At 39.2% G+C, this 18,187-nt stretch overlaps 1 protein-coding gene across 1 annotated transcript in view; it reads left to right on the top strand.

Moving 5' to 3' along the window:
- Window positions 1–16,933, top strand: part of LOC139554339 (homeobox-like protein HDP1) — a 28,511-nt gene extending 11,578 nt beyond the window's left edge. The window contains exons 3-4 of the mRNA XM_071367093.1: window positions 1,069–3,088; window positions 16,908–16,933. Of these exons, the coding sequence (XP_071223194.1) occupies window positions 1,069–3,088; window positions 16,908–16,933 (2,046 nt within the window). The remainder of the gene's footprint in view (window positions 1–1,068; window positions 3,089–16,907) is intronic.
- Window positions 16,934–18,187: the final 1,254 nt, after the last annotated feature.

Raw genomic sequence — 18,187 nt, 5'->3', positions numbered from 1 at the left:
GATGAACTCTATCAACTATAAGAACTCTAATAACTCTATTAAAATGATCAACTCTATCAACTCTAAGAAATCGAACAACTCTATCAACTCTATTAACTCTATCAACTATATAAACTCTATCAACTATATCAACTCTATCAACTCTATCAACTCTATCAACTATATCAACTCTAACAACTCTATCAACTCTATCAACTCTATCAACTCTAACAACTCGAACAACTCGAACAACTATATCAACTCTATCAACTCTAACAACTCTAACAACTCAAACAACTCTATCAACTATATCAACTATATCAACTCTATCAACTATATCAACTCTATCAACTCTATCAACTCTATCAACTCTAACAACTCGAACAACTCGAACAACTATATCAACTCTATCAACTCTAACAACTATATCAACTATATCAACTCTATCAACTCTATCAACTCAAACAACTCTATCAACTATATCAACTATATCAACTCTATCAACTCTATCAACTCTAACAACTCTATCAACTCTAACAACTCTAACAACTCTAAAACCTCTATCAACTCTATCAACTCTATTTACTTTATCAACTCTAACAACTATCAACTCGAACAACTCTATCGACTCTAACAACTACATCAGCTCTATCAACTCTACCAACTCTAACAACTCTATCAACTATCATCTCTAACAACTCTATGAACTTTATCAACTCGAACAACTATCAACTCTAACATCTCCAACAACTCGAACAACTCTATCAACACTAACAACTCTATCAACACTAACAACTCTAACACCTTTATAACTCTATCAACGCTATCAACTATATCACCTCTATCAACTCCATCAACTCTATCAACTCTAACAACTCCAACAACTCTAAGAAACCTGAGAATTATAACATCTCCAAGAACTCTAAGAACTCTAAAAACTAAAAAAACTCTATTAACTCTAAAATCTCGATCAACTCGATCAACTCTATCAATGTTATCAACTCTATCAACTCTGTCAACTCTAACAACTCTAACAACTAAATCAACTATATTAACACTAACATCTCTATCAACTCTATCAAATCTAAGAACTGTAAGATCTCTAAGAACTCTAAGAACTCTATCATCTCCAAGAACTTTGCCAACTCTAACAACTCTAAGAAGTCAAACAACTCTATCAGCTCGGTGAACTCGATGAACTCTATCAACTATAAGAACTCTAATAACTCTATTAAAATGATCAACTCTATCAACTCTAAGAAATCGAACAACTCTATCAACTCTATTAACTCTATCAACTATATCAACTCTATCAACTATATCAACTCTATCAACTCTATCAACTATATCAACTCTAACAACTCTATCAACTATATCAACTCTATCAACTCTATCAACTCTAACAACTCGAACAACTCGAACAACTATATCAACTCTATCAACTCTAACAACTGTATCAACTCGAACAACTCGAACAACTATATCAACTCTATCAACTCTAACAACTGTATCAACTCTAACAACTCAAACAACTCTATCAACTATATCAACTATATCAACTCTATCAACTCTATCAACTCTATCAACTCTAACAACTCTATCAACTCTAACAACTCGAACAACTCGAACAACTCTATCAACTATATCAACTCTATCAACTATATCAACTCTATCAACTATATCAACTCTATCAACTCTATCAACTCTAACAACTCTATCAACTATATCAACTATATCAACTATATCAACTCTAACAACTCTATCAACTATATCAACTATATCAACTATATCAACTATATCAACTCTATCAACTATATCAACTCTATCAACTATATCAACTATATCAACTATATCAACTCTAACAACTCTATCAACTATATCAACTATATCAACTATATCAACTCTATCAACTATATCAACTCTATCAACTATATCAACTCTATCAACTATATCAACTCTAACAACTCTATCAACTATATCAACTATATCAACTATATCAACTATATCAACTATATCAACTCTATCAACTATATCAACTCTATCAACTATATCAACTCTAACAACTCTATCAACTATATCAACTCTATCAACTCTATCAACTCTAACAACTCTAACAACTCTATCAACTATATCAACTATATCAACTCTATCAACTCTAACAACTCGAACAACAGTAAGAACTGTAAGAACTGTAAGAACTGTAAGATCTTTATCAAAACAATCAAATCGAAGAACTCTATCAACTCTAACAACTCTAACAACTATATAAAATCGAACAACTCAATCAACTGTAACAACTTTACAAACTCTATCAACTCTTTTAAATCCATCAACTCTAACAACTCTATCAACTTTATCAACTATATCAACTCTAAGAACTCAAAGATCTTTATCAACTCTCAGAACTCCAAGAACTTTATAAACACTAACAAATCTAAGAACTCTTTCAACTCTAAAAACTTTACCAACTCTAAGAACTCTAAGAATTCTAAGAACTCTATCAACTCTTTCAACTCTTTCAACTCGATGAACTCTAAGATCTCTATCAACTATAACAACTCTAACAACTCTATAAAAATGATAAACTCTATGAACTCTAACAACTTTATGAACTCTAACAACTCTATCAACTCTATCAACTCTATCAACTCTAACAACTCTGTCAAATCTGTCAACTCTATCAACTCTGTCAACTCTATTAACACTTACAACTCTATCAATTCAAACAACTTAATCAACTCTATCAATTCCAACAACTCTAAGAACTCTAAGAACTTTGCGAACTCTAACAACTCTGTCAGCTCTAAGAACTCCAGTAACTCTATTAAAATGATCAACTCTAACAACTCTATCAACTCTATCAACTCTAACAACTCTAACAACTCTATCAACTCTAAGAACTGTAAGATATTTATCAACTCTAACAAATCTAAGAACTCTAAGATCTTTATCAACTCTAACAAATCTAAGAACTCTATCAACTCTAACAACTCTATAAACTCTAAGAACTCTAAGATCTTTATAAACTCTAACACATCTAAGAACTCCATTAACTTTATCAACTCTATCAACTCTAAAATCTCTAACAGCTCTAAGAACTTAATCAACTGTAAGAACTCTAAGAACTCTATCAATTATATGAACACTAAGAGCTTTATCAACTCTAAGAACTCTAAGAACTCTATCAATTATATAAACTCTAAGAGCTTTATCAACTCTAAGAACTCTATCAATTATATAAACTCTAAGCGCTTTATCAACTCTAAGAACTCTATCAATTATATAAACTCTAAGAGCTTTATCAACTCTAAGAACTCTATCAATTATATAAACTCTATGAGCTTTATCAACTCTAAGAACTCTATCAATTATATAAACTCTAACCGCTTTATCAACTCTAAGAACTCTATCAATTATATAAACTCTAAGAGCTTTATCAACTCAAAGAACTCTATCAATTATATAAACTCTAAGAGCTTTATCAACTCTAAGAACTCTATCAATTATATAAACTCTAAGCGCTTTATCAACTCTAAGAACTCTATCAATTATATAAACTCTATGAGCTTTATCAACTCTAAGAACTCTATCAATTATATAAACTCTAAGAACTCTATGAACTCTATCAACTCTAACAACTATATAAACTACTGTATATAAACTCTGATAACTATAACAACTCTACCAACTCTATCAACTCTAACAACTATATAAACTACTGTATATAAACTCTGATAACTATAACAACTCTACCAACTCTATCAACTCTAACAACTATATAAACTACTGTATATAAACTCTGACAACTATAACAACTCTATCAACTCAATCAATTCGAACAACTCTAAGAACAGCTACTTTATGCATGTATTGTCTCAATCCCCCTCTCATTTCACACACCCTCTCTTTTTATTTTCATTGAGCCTCTCTCTCTGCTCTCTCTCTCTCTTTCTCATTATTTCTCACCCAATCCTCTCTGTAATTGGGTCCTCTTCCTTGTTTCAATTAAGGTAGACGACAGAGCTGTGCTTTGGGGATGTTTTGGCAAGGTGGAATCCAGCACAACACATATAAATGATACTCTGAACTGCTTCTTCCTCTTTGTGTTTGTGCTGTGTGTGTGTTTGTATGTGTTTGTTTGAGTGTGTGTGTGTGTGTGTGTGTGTGTGTGTGTGTGTGTTTCTGTCTCTGTGTGTGGGAGGTTGGGGAAAGGCAGTGGTCCATGAACTTAACTAGAGTTCCTTGCTGATCAAATGTGACAATTATGATAGTGTTCCTTGGAGATTACACCCCTCTCCCCTCCCCCTTTCTCTCTTAAGTTATCTCTCTTAACCTATCTTCGTTTACCTTTCTCTTTCCATGAATCCATCTCTCCCTATTTTTATATTTTTATGTATATATCCCTTTCTCTTTTTCTCCATTTTCCCTCATTCTTCCTTGTCTTACTTAGTCATCACCCTCTCTCCTCTCTACTTCTCCCCTCTCACCCTCCCTTTTTCCCTCATTACTTTTCCCTCCCTACTCATCCCTCTCTTCCTCCCTTCATTCCTCTCTACTCATCCCTCTCTCTCTGGGTCCATTCATCAGTGCTGGATGCAGTCACGATGGCGACTAGCTGAGTAAATAAAGGCTGCCTCATCAACACGCCAGCACCATTCCCTCTACACCATAAATCACATACCGAGAAAGAGAGAGAGAGAGAGAGAGAGAGAGAGAGACCATTTGTACATTGCTACAACACTGTATATATACAGTGGGGAGAACAAGTATTTGATACACTGCCGATTTTGCAGGTTTTCCTACTTACAAAGCATGTAGAGGTCTGTCATTTTTATCATAGGTACACTTCAACTGTGAGAGACGGAATCTAAAACAAAAATCCAGAAAATCACATTGTATGATTTTTAAGTAATTCATTTGCATTCATTTACAGACCTCTACATGCTTTGTAAGTAGGAAAACCTGCAAAATTGTCAGTGTATCAAATACTTGTTCTCCCCACTGTATATAATATGACACTTGTAATGTCTTTATTGCTTTGAAACTTCTGTATGTGTAATGTTTACTGTTAATTTGTATTGTTTATTTCACTTTTGTATATTATCTACCTCACTTGCTTTGGCAATGTTAACACATGTTTCCCATGCCAATAAAGCCCCTTGAATTGAATTGAATTGAATTGAGAGAGAGAGAGAGAGAGAGAGAGAGAGAGAGAGAGAGAGAGAGAGAGAGAGAGAGAGAGAGAGAGAGAGAGAGAGAGAGAGAGAGAGAGAGAGAGAGAGAGAGAGAGAGAGAGAGAGAGAGAGAGAGGGAGGGAAGAAGAGAGAGAGAGAGAGAGAGGGGGAAGGAGGGAAGAAGAGAGAGAGAGAGAGAGAGGGGGAAGGAGGGAAGAAGAGAGAGTGAGGGAGAGAGAGACTGGGGAGAGAAATGCAAAGAAAACACACCCATGGAAGCGTGCAATTCACATACAGAGATAAGCCCAGAGAGTCAAACAGAATCTGGAAATGTATTCACATACAGTTCACAACAAAGACACACTATGCTCGGTCTGGACACACCAGTTTGTCCAGACCGAGCATAGCTGGTACATGCACACGCACACGCACGCACGCACGCACGCACGCACGCACGCACGCATACACACACACACACACACACACACACACACACACACACACACACACACACACACACACACACACACACACACACACACACACACACACACACACACACACACACACACACACACACACACACACACACACACACACAGACACAAACAGACAGAGACAGATCACAGATGGAGCAGGCTCTCTCAGCTCATCTATCCACTTTCTCACCCCCCCTTCAAATACATCTATCCCACTCTCCCGCTCTACCCCACACACACCTCTTCCATAAATCCACCTCACCCACTTCCAGCCTCTCTCTGCTCTCTAGACCCCGACATGCTCCTGTTCCCTTTTATTTTACTATTTTTCATCCATCTATCAACTCCACAGCTCCTCTCTAATACATATCCTACTGTATCTCTCCAGACCTCCTTTCAAATACATAGATCACCTCTCCACTCCGTCCCTTTCCCATACACCTAGCCCATCCCTCTATCCCATCTTCTTCTCACTATTTCATCTCCCCAGCTCCATTCCATCCTATGTATTTAAGAGAGGGTTCTTCACTCACTGGACCACACATAGGGAACCATCCATCAAGTCTGACGTCAGGCCAGAATGGAGCGAAGGATCTTTTAGGTCTATTGCATTCTATTTTCTCCTTTTCATGTTCTTTTGTTCTCTCTTTCTTTTATCTCTCTCATTCTCATTCTCTCTTTCTGTCTGCATCTCTGTCTCTATCTGCCCCTTCTCTCTCTGCATCTTTCTCTCTATCTACCTCTTCTCTCTCTCTGCATCTCTCTCTCTTTCCCTTCTCTCTCTGCATCTCTGTCTCTCTGCCACACATCTCTCTCTGCATCTCTGTCTCTCTCTGCCCCTTCTCTCTCTCTCTGCTCCCCTTCTGTCTCTCTGCATCTATCTCTCGGTCTGCATATCTCTCTCTCTGCATCTCTCTCTCCTTGCATCTCTCTCTCTCTCTTTGTCTCTCTCTGGCCTAACACTGTGGTACGCCAAACTTGTTGTAGTTAGGATCTGATAAAGAATCTTTGAGCTTTGTACTTTGTAATTATTGCACTGTGATTGCGTCTATCATTTTCTTGAAAAAGGATTTGTGATGACTTTGCTTTGTGTTTGTGTCACATTCCTTTGAGTAGAGAGAGCGAGGGGAGAAAATGCAAAGGAACGTGTATTGAGAGAGTAGTGCTTTTGAGCTGAGCGTGTGTGTGTGGCAGGGTACAGAAACTTAAAAGGGTAGAATAATGAATAATGTCAAGGTCAGGATAGAGTAAAGTTGAGGCTAGTGGCAAGAGTTGCATGTTTCAGAGATCCAGGATAGAGCTGAGCTAAAGTGCTGATCGGTTCAGGAGCCCTAAGCTTGATGGAGCCAGTAAACAGTAGAACTAATCTTCAAATACGGCCAGGATAGCTAGGTTTAAGAGTGTCAGGATAGAGCAGAGCCAGGTAGGGACAGAGCCAGGTAGGGACAGAACCAGGTAGGGACAGAGCCAGGTACGGACAGAGCCAGATAAGGACAGAGCCAGGTAAGGACAGAGCCAGGTGCTATGTACTGTAGGTTTGAGAGCCAAAGTAAAGTATGGCTGAGCTCCGCTGAGGCTGGGGCCAAGCCTTGGTTTGAAACACTTGCTATGGTATGGTAGAGCTGACGTAAGGCTCCACTACCCAGTCTGTCTTATTGATCTCCACTTTGAAAGAAGACATCAATTATAAAAAGGAGGAAGAGAAGAGGAAGGGGAGTTCATTGATGAAACATTCATTTGAATGAGTGCAGAGGAGAGATGGAGAGAAAAGTGAGGGGTGAGGGGTGGGTAGTGTTCAAGAGGAACGAGTGGGCGAGAGAAGTGAGGGATAATGTTGAAGAGGAATGAGAGGGATAGAGAACTGAGGGGTAGTGTTCGAGAGGAATGAGAGGGAAAGGGTGAAGAGATACAGTATGTAGACTAGTGGGAGAGAGTGAGAGAGAGAAATGGACACAGGTTAAGAGAGAGTGGGAGGGGTTTACCACCGGGCTAGAAGATGAACATCAAAGTACTGATCTGGGTTCAGCTATTCCGCCTTAACTCCTGAGGTCCATGAACCAACTGAATATGAGCAATAGAGTTTCTTCTCCCTCCAATCCATCACACATTTAATTTGTGAACAGCCAAACGTATGTGTCATCCCTTGTTTTGAAAGCATTCATAGAAGCACTCTTTGATTACCAACAATTTCCCACCAACCTTTCCACCATAACCATCATTTAAGGGATGTGTTGTCTAAATCTAGAAATTGGTTATTAGAACAGCACATGAATAGAACACAGAAATTAGTTTTAAGACAAACACGTGTAAAATGCCCATCACAGAGGCTGTATAAATATCGTAAGTGATTGCTAATGCACCAACTGAAAAACCATTTCCTCAACCGCACTGCTCCCATCTTCAACCACTCTCCTCTTTATTTCACTCTCTCTCTCTCTCTCTCTCTCTCTCTCTCTCTCTCTCTCTCTCTCTCTCTCTCTCTCTCTCTCTCTCTCTCTCTCTCTCGCTCGTCTTCTCTCACTATCAAGTCAATTCAATTCAGTAGACTTTATTGACATGGCAAGTTAAATTACTTACATTGTCAAAGTATACATATAAAAAAAATGGTGGGACCAACAGCAATAAGGCATAAAAAAAACGACAACAATATTAATGATAATAATAATAATACATTAAAGCAATAGTAGTAGACCAGTCTCAACATGACTGAGAAGACACATGGCATGGAAGACAATAGTAGTAGACCAGTCTCAACATGACTGAGAAGACACATGGCATGGAAGACAATAGTAGTAGACCAGTCTCAACATGACTGAGAAGACACATGACATGGAAGACAATAGTAGTAGACCAGTCTCAACATGACTGAGAAGACACATGACATGGTATGAAAGCGAAAACAAAACTAAATGGAAAATGTAATTGACATTACATTGCACTTTTTACTGACTGTACCTCAGGTTTTGGCAGGAGGAAACATATTTGGCTCCCAAAACTGCACATTTTGGATTTTCACACAATAAATATTAGATTTTTTCTTCATCTTTTATAGTTTCAAACCCTTTGTACTGAATGATAATTTTGGGAAAGAAATATTCACTAAGGTCTGAATATTTGTCACAGTGTAATAGGAAATGCAGCTCTGTCTCTACCTCTCCCCTGGAGCAGAGTGAGCACAGCCTGTCCTCTCTGGGCAGCCAAGTTTGTCTGTGACGACCGGTGTCTATAGCCTGACTATGCTCACTGAGTCTGTACCTAGTCTGTGTTTTCCTCCGTTTTCTATCAGTCACGGTGTTCAGATAGTCTGCCACCATGTACTGTCTGTGTAGAGACAAATGAAGTTGACTTAGATTTTTTTGTGGTGTCTTTCCAATAAGATATTATTTTCTCTTTGCTTTGTGATGATTTGTTTGGGCCAGATTTTTCTGAGTACTGTCCTGAGGCTCTATGGGGTTGGTTTGGGCTAGTGAACTGAGCCTCAGAACCAGCTGGCTGAGGGCTCTTCTATCGTTTAATCTCTTGACTAGGGGTGTGTGATGAAATGCGTGATGAAATGTTTCGAGGTCACTTGTTTTTAGATGTTTGTAAAATGTGAGGCCTCTTTTTTCTAATCTACACTATATTAGAGTTTTTCTTTGCAGTTGCAATAATGTCTTGCAAAACTCTGCATGCGGCATTTTGATTGGATGTTTTACCCATTTGGTAAATTCATTATTAGAGAGTGGACCCCATTCTTCGCTGACATATAGAGAAATCGGTTCTTTAATGCTATTGGATGCTCTTCTTGCTTTGTCTCAGCTCGTTCACAGGCATGTGAAAGCTACCTGTGTTGCTGATATTTAGTCCTGCTTTCTGGACCTCTTTTGGAAAATCATTATATTCTGGGTTTTTAGGTTTACTGTCAGAGCCCACGTCTGACAGAACCTTTGCAGATTATCTAGATGCTGCTGTAATCCCTCTTTAGTGGGAGACAGCAGTACCAGGTCATCTGCGTACAGCAGACACTTGATTTTGGTGTTGTGTAGGGTGAGACCAGGCGCTGCAGATTCTTCAAATGTTTTTGCCAATTCATTAATGTAGATGTTAAATAGTTGTCACATTGGCATAAAGGATCGGAGACAGGCGCAGGAATTCGTAATATTTTTTTTAATTAAACCCAAATTACGGGCGTGGCACGGGACGAAGGACGGGGACGAAGACCAAACAAACACGTAACAAAAACACAGGGCTGAAACCCAAACAAAAGAGCGAGGAGTACCTCGAATAAATTACACATGCACACAATGATTAACGCATGGGACGAGACCCATAATCATATGCGCAATCCAAAGGGTAAAAGGGTACGAAAGCCCAAAACACACAGCACACGCACCAACGAACATTATAATAACAATTGACAGCTCAATGGAAACCAAAGGGCACGCTTCTACAAGTACTAATCAGTGTGAATAGGGGACAGGTGTGCGTAATGAAAGTTCTGGATGGATCCATTACAATAGTGTTGGACTTATTGAGCAGCCCTGTTTCACTCCCCGTCCCTGAGAGAAGAAGTATGTTTGATTATTGCCAATTTTAACTGCACATTTGTTTTATTGTACATTGATTTAATAATGTCATATGTTTTCCCTCCAATACCACTTTGTATTAGTTTATAAAAAAGACCTTCATACCACATTGAATCAAATGCTTTCTTGAAGTCTACCAAACATGAGTAGATTTAGCCTTTGTCTAGGTTTACTTATTTGTCAATTAGATTGTGGAGGGTATACAGTGGCTTGCAAAAGTATTCACCCCCTTGGCATTTTTCCTATTTTGTTGCCTTTCAACCTGGAATTAAAATGGAATTTTTGGGGGTTTGTATCATTTTATCTACACAACATGCGTACCACTTTGAAGATGCAAAATATGTTTTATTGTGAAACAAACAAGAAATAAGACAAAAAACAGAACATTTTAGCGTGGATAACTATTCACCCCCCCCCAAAGTCAATACTTTGTAGAGACACCTTTTGCAGCAATTACAGCTGCAAGACTCTTGAGGTATGTCTCTATAAGCTTGGCACATCTAGACACTAGGATTTTTGCCCATTCTTCAAGGCAAAACTGCTCCAGCTCCTTCAAGTTGGATGGGTTCAGCTGGTGTACAGCAATCTTTAAGTCATACCACATATTCTCAATCGGATTGAGGTCTGGGCTTTGACTAGGCCATTCCAAGATATTTAAATGTTCCCCTTAAACCACTTGAGTGTTGCTTTATCAGTATGCTTAGGGTCATTGTCCTGCTGGAAGGTGAACATCCATCCCAGGCTCAAATCTCTGGAAGACTGAAAAAGGTTTCCCTTAGGAATTTCCCTGTATTTAGCGCTATCCATCATTCGTTCAATTCTGACCAGTTTCCCAGTCCCTGCCGATGAAAAACATCCATCCCACAGCATGATGCTGTCACCGCCATGTTTCACTGTGGGGATCTTGGGGTGATGAGAGGGGCTGGGTTTGTGCCAGACATCGCGTTTTCCTTTATGGCCAAAAAGCTCAATTTTAGGCTCATCTGGCCAGAGTACCTTCTTCCATATGTTTGGGAAGTCTCCCACATACCTTTTGGCGAACACCATTTTTTTTCTTTAAGCAATGTTTTTTTCTGGCCACTCTTCCGTAAAGCCCAGCTCTGTGGAGTGTACGGCTTAAGGTGGTCCTATGGACAGATACTCCAATCTCCACTGTGGAGCTTTACAGCTCCTTCAGGGTTATCTTTGGAATTTTTGTTGCCTCTCTGATTAATGCCCTCCTTGCCTGGTCCATGAGATTTGGTGGGCGGCCCTCTCTTGGCAGGTTTGTTGTGGTGCCATATTCTTTCCATTTTTTTAGAATGGATTTAACGGTGTTCTGTGGGATGTTCAAAGTTTTGGATAATTTTTTATAACCCAACCCTGATCTGTTCAACTCCACAACTTTGTCCCTGACCTATTTGGAGAGCTCCTTGGTCTTCATGGTGCGGCTTGCTTGGTGGTGGCCCCTTGCTTAGTGGTGTTGCAGACGCTGGGGCCTTTCAGAACAGGTATAGATATACTGAAGTGATGTGACACTTAGATTTTACACAGGTGCACTTTATTTTATGAATTACTTGACTTCTGAAGGTAATTGGTTGTACCAGATCTTATTTAGGGGCTTCACAGCAAAGTGGGTGAATACATACAGTTGAAGTCGGGAGTTTACATACACTTAGGTTGGAATCATTAAAACTTGTTTTTCAACCACTCCACAAATTTCTTGTTAACAAACTATAGTTTTGGCAAGTTGGTTAGGACATCTACTTTGCGCATGACACAAGTAATTTTTCCAACAATTGTTTAAAAACAGATTATTTCACTTATAAATCACTGTATAACAATTCCAGTGGGTCAGAAGTTTACATACACTAAGTGGACTGTGCCTTTAAACAGCTTGGAAAATTCCAGAAAATGATGTCATGGCTTTGGAAGCTTCTGATAGGCTAATTGACATAATTTGAGTCCATTGGAGATGTACCTGTGGATGTATTTCAAGGCCTACCTTCAAACTCAGTGCGTCTTTGCTTGACATCATGGGAAAATCTAAAGAAATCAGCCAAGACATCAGGAAAAAAATTGTAGACCTCCACAAGTCTGGTTCGTCCTTGGGAGCAATTTCCAAACGCCTGAAGGTAACATGTTCATCTGTACAAACAATAGTACGCAAGTATAAACACCATGGGACCACGCAGCCATCATACTGCTCAGGAAGGAGACAAGTTCTGTCTCCTAGAGATGAACGAACTTTGGTGCGAAAAGTGCAAATCAATCCCAGAACAACAGCAAAGGACCTTGCGAAGATGCTGGAGGAATCAGGTACAATTGTATCTATATCCACAGTAAAATGAGTCCTATATTGACATAACCTGAAAGGCCGCTCAGCAAGGAAGAAGCCACTGCTCCAAAACCGCCGTAGAAAAGCCAGACTACGGTTTGCAACTGCACATGGGGACAAACATTGTACTTTTTGGAGAAATGTCCTCTGGTCTGATGAAACAAAAATAGAACTGTTTGGCCATAATGACCATCGCTATGTTCGGAGGAAAAAGGGGGAGACTTGCAAGCCGAAGAACACCATCCCAACCTTGAAGCACGGGGGTGGCAGCATCATGTTTTGGTTGGTGCTTTACTGCAGGAGGGACTGGTGCACTACACAAAATAGATGGCATCATGAGTACGGAAAATGATGTGGATATATTGAAACAATATCTCAAGACATCATTTAGGAAGTTAAAGCTTGGTCACAAATGGGTCTTCCAATTGGGCAATGACCCCAAGCATACTTCCAAAGTTGTGGCAAAATGGCTTAAGGACAGCAAAGTCAAGGTATTGGAGTGGCCATCACAAAGCCCTGACCTCAATCGTATAGGAAATTTGTGGGCAGAACTGAAAATGTGTGTGCGAGCCAGGAGGCCTACAAACCTGACTCAGTTTCAACAGCTCTGTCAGGAGGAATGGGCCAAAATTCACCCAACTTATTGTGGGAAGCTTGTGGAAGGCTATCCGAAACACTTGACCCAAGTTAAACAATTTCAAGGCAATGCTACCAAATACTAATTGAGTGTATGTAAACTGACCCACTGTGAATGTGATGAAAGTATTAAAAGCTGAAATAAGTTATTCTCTCTACTATTATTCTGACATTTCACATTCTTAAAATAAAGTGGTGATCCTAACTGACCTAAGGCAGGGAATTTTTAAATGTCAGGAATTGTGAAAAACGTATTTAAATCTATTTGTCTAAGGTGTATGTAAACTACCGACTTCAACTGTATGCATTGACCACTTTTCATTTTTCTTTTTTTTTTTTATATATATTTTTTCATTTCACTTCACCAATTTGGACTATTTTTTGTATGTCCATTACATGAAATCCAAATAAAAATATGTTTAAATTACAAGTTGTAATGCAACAAAATAGGAAAAATGCCAATGGGGATTAATTATTTTGCAAGGCACTGTATCTCTCTCTCTATTCACTCTCTTCTTTCCTCGAACAGATTCCTTTAACCCCATTTCCCCTTCCCTTCTACCCTCTACCTCTTACCACCCACCATTTCACCTAGCCGCGGATTTTTTGGAGCGATGGGTAACGATGCTTCGTGGGTGACTGTTGTTGATGTGTGCAGAGGGTCCCTGGTTCGCGCCCGGGTCGGGGCGAGGGGACGGACTAAAGTTAAACTGTTACTGGTCATTCCATCTACCCTTCTCTTTCTTTCCCTCTCTCTTTCTCTCTCTTTTTCTCTCTCTCTTACTCTCTCTCTCTCGCTCTCTTGCATTGAGTCAGGGCTTCAGTGGGCTCTTAACTAAATGGGGTCTGTGCTGAGGCCATTGTTGAGAGCTAGGCCACAGCATAGACATCACGCTCCAATAAGCACAGCCAACACTAAAAGGTAAAGGCCACGGCCTTTGTGTGTGTGTGCGTGTGTTTGTGTGTGTGTGTGCACTTGTGTCTGTGTGTGTGTATGTGTTTAAATGTATGTACCTTTAGCTGTGTGCTATTCCCTAAATAGCTCTTGTAACATTTCAAGTTGATGGCAGAGCATGTTGTGTTTTAGATTTTATTTTTTTGCATTGTGGAGACACCACACAATGGTTGTGTAAACATGTTTGTGTAGACAAACTGTTGTATGGATGGATGGAAAAACATCCACATGAAATGCAGGTGGAATGATAGCTCAGAGGTAACGATAATGTTGATGCAATTAGCGGACATGCGGTGAAGGAAACAGATGACGCAGGTTACAGAAATGAAATGATTAAAAATAGGGTACTCAAGTTGAAAACAACTGCAAAACACAAGGGGGAAAAGCATAACGTCAAAAAAGTTAACATGAATCAATAGAACACAGCGAATACCTAGAAAAGACAGGAAACACAACATGACGCAGGTAACATAAATACACTGAAAATCCTTAACAGAACAGTGTTCATTCCTCTTACATGCCTCATGGAAGTTTCCGTCCTACTCTTGTTTGCTGATTGCTATAGTGTTGTCAAAACCCTATCCATCATACCACATTCTTACAGGTTTTTTTCTTCCAAATGCATTGTCTGATGATAAACACACTTATAAAACAATCCATATGCTACATGTAGGGGTCATCAGCTATTGATGAATTATGTTTTGGGTGGATACAGAAGTACCAGCAGAGAATACATTGATAAAGCAAGCAGTGTTTGAACTGAGCACAAAATACCACGAGCTCTACATTGTTAGTATACCAGAGTACTGTAGTAAGCCATTCAATATGAACATGTAGTGTATTTTGGAGAATGGTTTAGAAGCCTTGCAGCTTTTCAGGGACGCTAGCTGCCTGTTTGGCTTTTTGTCATGCTTATTGTGCCTGTGTGTGAGTGTGTATGTGTAACGGTCTGCATCTGTAAACACACACACACGCACACACACACACACACACACACACACACACACACACACACACACACACACACACACACACACACACACACACACACACACACACACACACACACACACACACACACACACACACACGCACACACACGCACACGCGCACGCGCACACACACACACACACACACACACACACACACACACACACACACACACACATGCACACACACACACACATGCACACAAATACACTTTGAAGCCTCTCAAAGGCCATGTCTGAGATTCATTGCTGTATATGGTACATAGCTGTAGTGATCAGAGTTTAAATTAGCTCTCTGCTCTGCTGTGCAAACAAAGGCAGGTTGAGAGATAAACAGACAGGCTTGATAATAAGCAGCAGAGTAGCCGCAGTATAAAACAGTCAGTATTGAATTAGTGACCCTGAACGATCCAAACAAAACATTAATATATGAATGACCAGTTGTGTAAAGTACTGAAGTAAAAATACTTTAAAATACTACTTAAGTAGTTTTTGGGGGTATCTGTACTTTACTATTTATAGTTTTGACAACTTTTACTTTTACTTCACTACATTCCTAAAGAAAATAGTGTACTTTTTACTCCATACATTTTCCCTGACACCCAAAAGTACTGGTTAGATTTTGACAGGTAAAGGGTCCAATTCATACACTTATCAAGAGAACATCCCTGGTCATCCCTAATGCATCTGATCTGGCAGACACACTAAACACAAATACTTTGTTTGTACATGATATCTGAGTGATGGAGTGTTCCCCTGGCTATCCATAAATAAAAAATAAAATGGTGCCGTATGTTTTGCTTAATATAAGGAATTTTTTATTATTTATACTTTTACTTTTGATACTTAAGTACACTTTAGCAATTGCATTTACTTTTGATGCTTAAGTATATTTAAAATCAAATACTTTAAGATTTTAACTCAAGTAGTATTTTCTATTAAGGTATCTTTCCTTCTACTCAAGTATGACAATTGAGTACTTTTTCCACCACTGTGAATGACCAGTGGTGATGAGGCTCGATGACTCATTCAGGACTTCTAAAGCTATAGCTTCCTGCTACACAACATAGTTATAATTGCTGTTGGCAAGGTCTACTGGTTTAAATCTTCTCATGATCCAGTTCAGATAGTTCATACCTGCACTTAGAAAAAAGGGTTCCAAAAGGGTAATTTAGTTATCCCCATAGGACAACCCTTTTTGGTTCTAGGTAGAACCTTTTTAGATTTAATCTAGAACCATCACCGGAAAGGGTTCTACATGGAGCTGAAAATAATTCTACCTGGAACTATTATCACACCCTGATCTGTTTCACCTGTTCCTGTGATTGTCTCCACCCCCTCCAGGTGTCACTTATTTTCCCCAGTGTATTTATCCCTGTGTTTCCTGTCTCTCTGTGTCAGTTCATCTTGTATGTTTAGCCAAGTCAACCAGTGTATTTATCCCTGTGTTTCCTATCTCTCTGTGTCAGTTCATCTTGTATGTTTAGCCAAGTCAACCAGTGTATTTATCCCTGTGTTTCCTGTCTCTCTGTGTCAGTTCATCTTTTATGTTTAGCCAAGTCAACCAGTGTATTTATCCCTGTGTTTCCTGTCTCTCTGTGTCAGTTCATCTTGTATGTTTAGCCAAGTCAACCAGTGTATTTATCCCTGTGTTTCCTGTCTCTCTGTGTCAGTTCATCTTGTATGTTTAGCCAAGTCAACCAGTGTATTTATCCCTGTGTTTCCTGTCTCTCTGTGTCAGTTCATCTTGTATGTTTAGCCAAGTCAACCAGTGTGTTTTCCCTGTACTTCTGTTCTATTCTCTTTTTTATAGTCTTCCTGGTTCTGACCCCTGCCTGACTCTGGACTACTATCCTGCCTGCCCTTCAGTACCTATTGGACTCTGATCTGGTTTCGACATTTTGCCTGTCCACGACCATTCTCTTGCCTACCCCTTTGGATTAATAAACATTGTAAGACTCCATCTGTCTCCTGTGTCTGCATCTGGGTCTCGCCTTGATAACTACAACATTTACATTTAAGTCATTTAGCAGACGCTCTTATCCAGAGCGACTTACAAATTGGTGCATTCACCTTATGATATCCAGTGGAACAACCACTTTACAATAGTGCATCTAACTCTTTTAAGGGGGGGGGTTAGAAGGATTACTTTATCCTATCCTAGGTATTCCTTAAAGAGGTGGGGTTTCAGGTGTCTCCGGAAGGTGGTGATTGACTCCGCTGACCTGGCGTCGTACAAGAGTTCTACCTGGAACCGACAGTAGTTACTCAAAGCGTTCTCCTATGGGGACAGCCAAAGTACCCTTTTAGGTTTTAGATAACACTTTTTTTACTAAGAGTGTATATGTCATTATCCAAGGTTAGAGGTATGATGTTTCTAATTCCAGCGATATTTCTTATTTCTGCTCCTAGTAATGTAAAGTGTGTCACCTAGTAGTAGTTCATTAAATGTTTTACATGTATGTTGTACTTGGCAGCTAAGAGCGGAATTGCAAAGTGTTTGAAAAGCAAAACAAACAAAAATATGAATGACTTTACTATAGGTTTGGACTAGACATTTCTGAGGACTTTAACTTGTTATGGCTGCAGGGGGCGTATTGAAAAACTGGAAAATATGTGCCAATTTTCAAACGGCCTCTTAATCAATTTTTGCTCTTACAATATGCATATTATTATTACTATTGGATAGAAAACAGTCTCTAGTTTCTAAAACCGTTTTAATTATTTCTCTAAGTGGAACAGAACAATTTTTACAGCCCATTTCCTATCCGGAAGTGAGATTTCCAAAATCGATGTCGCTCTTCAAGACCTTGTCTATAAAAGGGCATGTCACTTAGGACTGTAGAAACACGTCATACGCCTTCCTCTGGGTGTCATGCGGAAGTGAGAGCAGAAATGACTTGATTATCTCGTCCTGGGATTGAACACAACCTCTTGGAGTGAGACTTGCGCACTTTATTTTTTTTTCTGGGCGCAAAGTAGGACCTGGACTCGGCTCCTGGAAAACACTAGTTAAAGGTGAATATGATCTTTGGCTTCGATTTTATTTGATACATGTCACAATATCATCCTAAAGTATGTTTTTTCAATATA

The sequence above is a fragment of the Salvelinus alpinus genome, chromosome 26 (assembly GCF_045679555.1).
Source record: "Salvelinus alpinus chromosome 26, SLU_Salpinus.1, whole genome shotgun sequence".
Taxonomy (NCBI): Eukaryota; Metazoa; Chordata; class Actinopteri; order Salmoniformes; family Salmonidae; genus Salvelinus; species Salvelinus alpinus.
This window is presented reverse-complemented; position numbering and strand designations above follow the sequence as displayed.